At 40.7% G+C, this 10,194-nt stretch overlaps 1 protein-coding gene across 2 annotated transcripts; it reads left to right on the forward strand.

The window, feature by feature from the left end:
- The first annotated feature begins 4,169 nt into the window (after nt 1-4,169).
- gemin7 (gem (nuclear organelle) associated protein 7) lies at nt 4,170-8,376 on the forward strand. Of its 2 annotated transcripts, none has more exons than XM_030744782.1 (2): nt 4,170-4,247; nt 7,771-8,376. In XM_030744782.1, the coding sequence occupies exon 2, from the start codon at nt 7,793-7,795 to the stop codon at nt 8,177-8,179; it is 387 nt and encodes a 128-aa protein (XP_030600642.1). In that variant the 5' UTR covers nt 4,170-4,247; nt 7,771-7,792; the 3' UTR covers nt 8,180-8,376. The 2 variants fall into 2 exon arrangements, with proteins under 2 accessions (XP_030600642.1, XP_030600643.1); XM_030744783.1 differs by lacking the exon at nt 4,170-4,247 and adding an exon at nt 6,991-7,340.
- Nucleotides 8,377-10,194: the final 1,818 nt, after the last annotated feature.

The raw sequence follows: 10,194 nt of genomic DNA on the forward strand, positions 1-10,194 counted from the left end.
TTTATTGTTCCATGGGCAAATGATATTTGTAAATGTTAATGTACCAGCATTCAGCAGGGATGAGTTTTATCATGTTTGTTTATTTACCAAATTCAAACAGACACAGTTCAACACTGTAAAAAATATTTGTGTTACTGGGCAGCATGGTGGCGTGTTGGTTAGCACTGCTGCCTCACAGCTAGAATAGTTATCTGATAGTCTGGGTTCAATTCCACCTTAGCCTGGGACTCTTGCTGTGTGGAGTTTGTATGTTCTCCCTGTGTCTGTGTGGGTTTCTTCTTACAATCTGAAGACATGCAGTTACTGGGGTTAATTGGTCTCTCTAAATTGCCCACAGGTGTGAATGGTTGTCTGTGTCAGCCCTGCAACAGGCTGGTGACCTGTATGGGGTGTACCCTGCATTTTACTGCCTTGTCAGCTGGGATAGGCTCCAACCCCCACACAACCATGAAAAGGACAGGGGGAATTGATTGATCAAAAGACATCTTATTTTTTCATGAACTATAAAAGATAAGTTTGGTCAATTAGAACATACAATTTAGGTCAACTGGAAATGGAGTAGTGCTTACTTAACAGGCTAACTTAAATGAACTGTTTCATTACTTAAAAAATTGAAGGCAACGAGTTACCTTGTTTTTTTTTAAGTAGATTCAACTTATCCGGGTTTACAGTGTGCTTGTCCTTATCAAAAACCTGTGGGGGAAAAAAGAAATAACTCAGCTGTTGAAGGAAGGAATGTAAATATGCTGCACACTAGACATACCATAAATATAACAATTTAAATAGAAATATAGCATCAAGTAGCATATCGCAGAATTAATCTTCACAACAAGGTGAAGGTGTTGAAATAACACTGCACAGTAGACAGGAATAAGACTGCATAGCAGAGAAACAACAAAATCACATGCCAATGATTTACTGGAAAAGAATGTGTGTTTTGGTCTGATGTTTTGTCTACAGGACACAGCTCTACTTTCTCACTCATCTGGTATTGTACTGTCTACCACTTCCTTCATTGATTTCCACCAATTAACTTGTGACAGTGGGAAAGAAAAACTCCTTGATAGTAAGAAACCTCTGGCAGAACCAGGCTCAGGGAGGGACAGCTATCTGCTGCGACTGGTAGGGTTGAGGGGAGGGAGACAGAACAAAAGACATGCTGTGGAAGAGAGCCAGACGTTAATAGTGATTAAATGCAGAGTGATGTATAAACAGAGAGTGAAAAGAGGTGAATGAAGAATAAACACTCAGTGAATCATTTAAAAAAAATAGAGCAACAAACTTTTTTCCAGACTAAATGAAGATCTTCTAAATTAGTGAGAAGCCATTTGTTATCTGCTTTAAGCTGCTTGTTTGTGTGTTATACCAGGGAGTCAGACACTTCTGATCTGAAGCTTTTTCCAGAGAAACCACAGTATCCAGAGTCCTGTGCAAGTTGGTTAGATGGTGTTTGGTCTGGCATGACTGTATTGATGGCTTCAGCTGTTTGTGCTGTTTTTTCCTTAGCCACCATCCTGTTAAGCTGAAATCTCCTTGGTTTCAATAGTGTGTGAGAGAGCATTTCAATTCTGTGTGTGAATGATAACATTTCAGTAGTGTATGCGAATGTTTCAATAATAATGTCCCTAATGGCCCCTCAAACATTTCCATCTTGTCTTTTGCAACACTGCCCTCTGATGGACTAGTGTGAAAACACTCACAACACTGGTACCCATAATCTGGGAATGCGCACTATTTGTCAATTCATACACACACCTCCAGCATTAATGTGCAGGTGGATGCACTGCTGAGCTAAAAATGTGATGTAATAGTTCACATTTTAGAGCTCTGTCTTTCTAAAATTGTGTTTTTGTCAGAGTTCTCTTGCCTGGTGAGGCATGTTTAAAGTTAGCAGCTAGAAGGCTCTTCTAAAATTCTCTGTTTAAAGTGGAAGTGGGTTCTTTTCACTTTGTATGCCTTCCATCACATATTTGCAACTGGGTCCGAAATATGGAAGCCCACCATTTAATCTGGGTGAGAGCATACTACACCAATTTTGGCCTTGTTTCCTTAGAATGCATTTCAAGATTTTACTTTACTTTCACAGAATCCCATCACAGATATTTGCAGATGTGAACACTAGCCTACGTATGATTCCCAGTTCCAAGTCAGTTAAATGAGGTACAGAAGGGCGCCATGAGAGACAGAACCTGGATGAAAAAGAGGTACAGCAAGATGCCCATACCTGAGGCTCTGGAAGATGTCAAACAAAGGCTCATGGCTCTGGCCACAAGGCTGAAGAGATAAACCTGAGAAGCAGAGTAAAAGAGAATAAATGGCCAGTTCTCCAAAGACCCATGCAGGTTGTACTCTCAGCTACGACGGTAACAATAGCACAAGGGCCGACATCCAACAGTGAGTCTGTGAAATTGAGCTAACAAAAGCTATGTTTTCTGGTGAGCCCAGCGCTGGATCCCCTGCAGTTCGCCTACCAGCCAGGCATCGGGGTGGATGACGCCTTCATCTACCTGCTGCACAGATTCCTCTCTCACCTAGAGCAGGTGGGGAACACTGTCAGGGTCATGCTCTTTGACTTCTCTAGTGCTTTCAACACCATCCAGCCTGCACTGTTGAGAGTGAAGCTGGAGGGAGCCAGAGTGAACAGGCAGCTGACTGCATGGACCATTGACAGATCACAGTATGTGAGGTGCCATGACTGTGTGTCTGATGTGGTAGTCTGCAGCACGGGGGTGCCACAGGGCACGGTCCTCTCACCCTTTCTGTTCAGTCTGTACACTTCAGACTTCAAGTACAACTCAGACCATTGCCACCTACAGAAGTTCTCAGATGATATGGTCATCATCGGATGCGTATCAGATGGGAACGATGAGGAATACGGGGGGGGGTCATCAGTGATTTTGTCGGCTGCTGTGAGACCAACGCCCTCCAAATCAATGCTGGCAAGACGAAGGAGATGGTCATAGACTTCAGGAGGACGTCATCCCCTACAGCACCACTGAACATCCAGGGAAAGGACATCAAGACAGTGGTCTTGATGGGTGTTCACCTCAGTAACAAGCTGGACTGGACTACAAACACAGATGTCCTGTATAAGAAGGGCCAGAGTCAGCTCCACCTCCTGAGGAGACTGAGGTCCTTTGGTGTCTGCAGGACTCTGTTAAAGACTTTTTACGACTCAGTGGTAGCATCTGCCCTTTACTATGCAGTGGTCTGCCGGGGGGGTGGATGCACCCAAAGGGACAGGTGCAGGATTGATAAACTGGTGTGGAGGTCGAGCTCTGTGCTGGGATGTCCTCTGGAGTCTCTGAGGGTGGTGGGTGAGAGGAGGATGTTAGCAAAGCTGACATCCATCATGGACAATCCCCATCACCCTCTGCATGAGACCGTGGGTGAGCTGAGCAGCTCCTTCAGTCAGAGACTGAAACATCTTCGCTGCACGAAGGAGCACTTTCACAGGTCATTCATCCCAACAGCAGTAAGACTGTATAACGCACCATGATGTCATGAATCACTTGGACGCCATATAATGCATACTGTGTATACTTTACCAGCTACATATGTATATAGGGTTATTGATATCTGTATATAGTGGTCTGATGGATATGTGTGTATATGTATATATTGATATGTGTAGTGATATATATTTTATGTATATAGTGTTTTTCTATTCTATTTTATTTCATTTTTTATTCATAATTTTCTGCACTGAGCTGCTGTAATGCACAAATTTCCCTGTCGTGGGATCATTAAAGTTTTATTTTATCTCTTATCTTATCTTTTCCTGCTATTTTCATTTATTAGAGCTGACTTTATTTTTTTTTTAAGTATTTTATATTAATCATCCTTTTTGTTACACAAAGCTTCTTATTTTACATTACCCCACTGCATGATTCTTTCATTTATTATGAGTTATTAACTTAAATAAATTAATTTTAAAGTAACTGTATTTAAATACATAATTATTAATGTTAACAGAAAAATTTACAGCACTTTTAATGAAGACGATGATGATGGTGATGATAGCATAACGAATAAAATCAAGAAAGCAAAAACTGAACTTAAAATGAAAAAGAACTGCAATTATTACCTGCAAATTTGGCGCGTTGCTCTCCCGCTCAGTAGGCGGCGACAAGGCACGTGCAAGCTGTTTTTGATGATGCGCAAATAGATCCAACGAGGAAGAAACGGACTCCACAATCTGGCAGTGGCGTGCTGTCGCTAACAGTGCTAACACCAGGAAGCACACAGTAAGTAAAAAGCAGAGGGTTTATTAAAACTTTTGTGCATTTTTTCCCCCCACTATTGCACTGTGGTGGCTTCCGATTTTTTCTTTTCGTTCCTTTGGTCCCTTTTTGCGATAATTTTGTGTCCATATTAAACTGGATTGGCACCAACTCCGACTTGCTATCTCTTACTGTAACTGAAGGCAAACGCTGAACAGAAATTGGCCGTTTTTTTTTTTTTCCTGGTAAATTTTAATTATAGGCCGGCCTACATGAAGCGTTTTAGCTCATTGTAACGTAAGTTGTGCATGAAATGAAGGTAGAAAAAGACGCAAATGTTAGAAAATCATATATTCTAAAAAGTACAACTTCATGTTTTGTGTTTTTTAATAACGTAAATTTGACGTTATTCTTTTTAAATAAAGAGTTGCACACGTGCCAGACAGATTTCAGAATATATTTTAGCGATAAAGAAAGGCTTCAAATGAAAGAAAATGTGGATAATTTATCAAAAAATCCATAATGACGTTAAAACTTTTGCTCTAAAAAAACTCAAAATACGCAGTTGTATGCAACAAACCTACTGGGAACAACAACTGCAAAAACTGGGAATAAAGCATTTGGAATCAGCGACTCTGAAAAAGGTATGAAAGAGCTTTTTTTTTTTTTTTTAACCCCAGATATGTCTCCTTCATCAGAGACTTACTATTTTTGTTTCTTCCTACATCACACCAGCTTTGACTGAACACCAGTCTCAAAAATGGCTCTGATCACATTTATGAGGAATTGATGGGTCAGAGCAGCTAAACATCAGCTACTGCTGATTTTTAATACATTTTTGATGCTTTGTGATGGTGATGAAATGACTACGAGGTCGTTAGAGAGAGACTATCCCCACAGGTTCATATTTAATACAGGGGTTTGTGTGTGTTTAAAAATCATGTAACTCTGTTAAAATAAAACATCTGAGATTTCATTACTTTTCCTAAAACTGGTTTTATTCTTCATGTAGTGACTTTTGGGTTCTGTGGGATTGAAAATGAGGGGGAAAATGACCACTTATCCCCAGAGGTGGGAAGTAACGAAGTACAAATACTTCGTTACTGTACTTAAGTAGATTTTTCAGGTATCTGTACTTTACTTGAGTATTTATTTTTCTGACTACTTTTTACTTTTACTCCCTACATTTTTACACAAGTATCTGTACTTTCTACTTCTTACATTTTCAAACAGACTCGTTACTTTTTAACGTCAGAGAGAAGTTTGCATTTCCGGTCAGTGCGCCTTCAAACATAAAACGATCTGAGCCTAAATGGAGGAATAATAACATATAAGAGACAATCGTACTGCGTATCCTCCATCACCGGGGCTTATCTCGTACAAAGGGATTAAATACGCAAACCCATATAATTAATGTATCATTTATAGCGCTATAATCGGGCCGGACCGAGTCCGTAAGTTGCGCTGCGGCACATAAACAGCTTAGCTAGCGCTACTGAAGAGGAGCGAGCATGAAGGGAGTAACGTGTGGCAGGTAAATGCAACGTTTCTAAATGCTCAACAAATATCAGCAAACACACAAAGTGTGTGCAGTTTGTCACACAGTGTGTCTGCGAGCTAAAAGAAGAGCTGCTGCATTTCAGGGAGAGCAAAGAGAGAGAAGTTCACTCAGAGATGGAGAAAGAGGACAGGAGAGGAAGAAGAGAGGTTAGATTTAAAGGTAAGGACTGGAAAACAAACTGAAGTATGCTGACTTTGTGTAATTCAAAGATTCTATGAAAATGCTGCAGTTTAGTGTTTAATAAATAGGTTAGTTTGTTGTACTGTATTTACAGTAAAGCTCTGTGTTGGACTGGAGCACAGTGTTTGTGTTCATGGTCAGAGTTACAGGTTACATCAGTGCAGCAGAGATGAGTTTGAATCAAAGCTGCTGATGCTGAGATTCATTCACTGAATCCAACATTTCTACAGCCTGTATGCTGTCAGTGTAGGGGATGGAGATCAGCTCAGATAGCTGTGAAATACTGGGTTACATCTTTGTGAGTTCAGTTCATCCACACAGAGCAGTAAACCTCAGAGCAGCAGCAGCAGGTCAGCTGATCACAGCCTGCACACCAACATCATTTACTGCAGCTCACAATAGAAAGTTGTGATTCTTCTCCCCATACAGAGCCACTACAGCTGATCTTAGGGTTCCTCCACCTTCTGAATCCCACTGTAACCCCTGAGTATCCTCGTGTTGGTGTTTAGGTGGAGGCACAGTCACCCTCTGCTATGGAGGACACAGAGAATAGAGCTGTGTTTAAATTCCCTTTCACAGTTTGTGTCCTACATAACCGATTGAAGCTGAGTGCATTCTTTAGAATTAAAATTTAGATTGGAATAACATTTGTATTCTCATGTACTATTTTATATTATTACAATAATATATAATGAGGTTCGGTTTGTTTTACACAAAAATAGCTGGTAGAAACATCCTCCAAAGAACTACTTTTACTTTCTTACTTTGAGTACATTTCAGAGCCTGTACTTTTTTACTTTTACTTAAGTAGAGAAGTTGAACCAGTACTTCGACTTTTACTAAAGTATTTTTTAACATAAGTACTTGTACTTCTACTTAAGTACAGAATGTCAGTACTTTTGCCACCTCTGCTTATCTCTGGAAGGACCTCATTTTGACCCCATAAGAATTCATGTAAAATACCAGTTGGCATGCCAGTTGCCTAGCAACATGTATTGTTGACGTACATTTTGATATGAAGGCTACTACAGCAGGACCCAGAACTAGCTTGATGGGATTGATAGATAAATGCATAGGGGTAGTTCGATAAAGATGAGTACTGCAGGCCTGAACGGGTTGCTGATGGGATGCTGAGCTGGGGCAGAGCAGAGAAAAGCAGGGGGATTGTGTGACAAGATGCATGGAGAGCCAGGGGAGGTCCTGGCTGTGCAGAGTGGAGGGGGAACCACAGCTAAACTGAGCAGAGAGTGTAGTAATAATCTGAACAAAGTGAAATCCAGAGCAGAGCAGCCAAATCAGATGTGTTTTGGGCCTGAGGTGGAGCGGTGTGGATGAGAGAGCCTGCAAGCCCAGTCAAGTGGAAGCAGATGTGGATGGTGTGATAAATGCTCACTGCTGTACTTTTACAAAAATGTATTTATTAAAATGTGTTTCTTATTTTGTTGCTGCCAACTGTGAGATCAGCTTTACAATGTAGGCAACAAGCCTACACTGGTTCACAGTGAGTGCTCTTTTTTTTTTTTTTTTTTTAACTTTTTTTGGTACCTTTTTCTTTTAGTGTAACTAAAACCACCTGTTAACCAAAATTCATTTTTCAATTTTGGTAAGAAAAACTTAAAATACTGTAATAAGTGTCATGGTGTAAATGTACTCAACCATCTTTTCAGTGTGAGCTTCCTTTTCAAGCAAATCTGTTTGTTCTCAGTTTATAATTTAATTTTCTTATTTACCTTTGTGAATGTGTTTGGAAAAGTTTTCATTCACGCATTTATTGTTCTGCTCCTGTCTTTTATTTTCTTCTCACAGGTTTTTGGCAGAATCAGTCAGCATGGCAACTCCAGTGCCTGTTCTCCGCCTGCCCAAAGGACCTGACCCCAACAGCCGTGGATTTGACCCCAACTCGCCCCGCTTCATTGCTCTCTGCCGAACCTCCATTTCCTCATCGGCTGCTTCAGAGTCAGACAGCGAGCAGCTGCAGAAAGAGCAGCATGCTCGATCTGTGCTGCGAGAGGGTTTCCTCCGGTGTTTGCTCTCCATGACCAACAAGAAGGTTCAGTTCCAGATGTACGAGAACGTGAAGGTGGAGGCCACATTTGGGGCGTCAGACATTGACGTGCTGAACTTTCAGGTGTCTGACCTGCACACTCCCATTGGGGTGCAGAAAGAGGCTCTGATCAGATGTCAGGATGTGATATCATTCACTTTTGACATATGAACATTGAGGCTGTTTAACAAGTAATGACTTTTGGGGTAGAAGACACATCTGGGAGTCCGTTTAGTGGTGCATTACTGTTGTTGCTCTTGTCTGTGTAGTGTACTGGATTATACTGACATGGTTGACTGTGCATTCAAAGAGCCAACAAGCAGTTCCACTGTTTTAGCACAAGAGGGAGTCATGTGCCTTTGTGTCGAGAGAGAAGTCCACACTTGATGCCAGAGTTCAGGGGTTGCACCAGAACTGAATGAAGCGTTTTGACAATTGAGCCAAAGTGTCAGCGTATTTTCTTGATGACCGCTAGCTCTTTCAGAATATGTTTACCCACAAGTAAGTCTTTGAGTCTTGTAAGTCTTAAACAGTTGAGCAGGTGGAGGCTGTAACAATCCGCAGAGGTAAAGAAATGCAGCCGTTTAATGATGATGTAGCATTTGGAGGCCAGTAAATGATCCCAAATGTCACCTGACGTCTAGCCTCGCATCATATTTGTGAACACGTTTCCTGTTTCCATTAAGCATCAGGAGAGTTCTGTAGATCATCACCACTGCTGTCCTCTTTTGTGAAACACAAATGTGTTACTGCTGTGCTGGTGTTGGAGTTGTGAAGTTGCCTCATAAAGCTGTTTAACTGTGGCAAATGAAAAATTGCACATAAGAAGTATTAAATGTGGGAAAGTGATCATGACTGTGGCAAAAATAAAATGTATGTAATGTAATGTATAATAAATGTAATAAAACTATCTGATAAATATTCATGTTTTAAGAATTGCTTGACAATTTCAACATTTATCCATTGATGTATTTTCCTAAAGTGGGCTTGTTACACTGTTACTTTTTTCTGTAATATATAGTGAACTGTGCAAAAGTCTTGAGCCATCCCTCATTTCTTTATATTTTGCTACAAAAATGGGAAGTAGGTGCAGTGATTTATTGAAACATCTAAACATACTTGGAGATACAGTATATAAGGCAAAAACAGCTTGTACAATTCTTAAAAAGTTTGAAAATCAATGTTTGCATCTTTTATTCTTTAACACAGCCTGAACTCTCTGAGGCAGCTTTCTTGTCATTTCTTTAAGAAGTCTTCAGGAAGAGTTCTCCAGGCGTCTTGAAGGTCATTCAAAGCTCTTCTCTGGGTGTTGGCTGCTTTTTGTTCTGTTCGCTGTCAAGTTGATCCCACACTGCTGTAGTAATGTTGGAGGCCAATCCATGATGTGTTCCATTGTGCGTTTGCTCTGCAGGGATGTTTTTACTGCATTGGAAGTATGTTTGGGATCTTTGTCATTTTGAAAAATTATCACTCCATAATATCTCACTGATTTTCTGTCCAGTTCCTGTGTAGTGTGGCATACATCAGGCTTTTCTCCCTGTTTCCCTTCCTTAAGAATGGCTTCTTGACAGCCACCCTTACACTGAGACAATTTCTGATGAGGCTCCAGTGAACAGTAGATGTTTGCTGAAGGGCCAGGTTGATCTTGTCAGGTCTTTGCAGTTTATTCCAGTTTCTGAAGGACATGACTCTCATCCTTACTGTTCATCTGCTGTACCTAATTTTTATTTTTAGGCCGCCACTTCTTTTGTCCTTTACTTATCCGGTCTCCTCAATTTTTTTTTAAGGTCACATTGCACACCATGCCAAAATTTGCCAAGTTTTCAGCTAATAGCTCTTTGGGAATCACCTTGTTGATGCAAAATTACTATTTTGTACCTATCAAACTGTTATCTTGGGCATTTTTGGTATGAAAATAATCAGTTACAAGGAAACAAGAAAAATTTTGGAGCACCATTCCTCAAGACCACTTTAAAATTGTTACCATAATGTCTGGCTCCTTGGAAGTAAAATAGAAAGAAATGAGGATCATAACACCGTTCATACTCAGAACTGCATCTAAGACTAATTTAGAACCACCAACTAACCCAGGGGGGGGCAACTCCAGGCCTCGAGGGCCGGTGCCCTGCATGTTTTAGATGTGTCCCTGAGCCAACACACCTGAATCACATATAGAAGTCATTAGC

This window comes from Archocentrus centrarchus, chromosome 13 (genome assembly GCF_007364275.1).
Source record: "Archocentrus centrarchus isolate MPI-CPG fArcCen1 chromosome 13, fArcCen1, whole genome shotgun sequence".
NCBI lineage: Eukaryota > Metazoa > Chordata > Actinopteri > Cichliformes > Cichlidae > Archocentrus > Archocentrus centrarchus.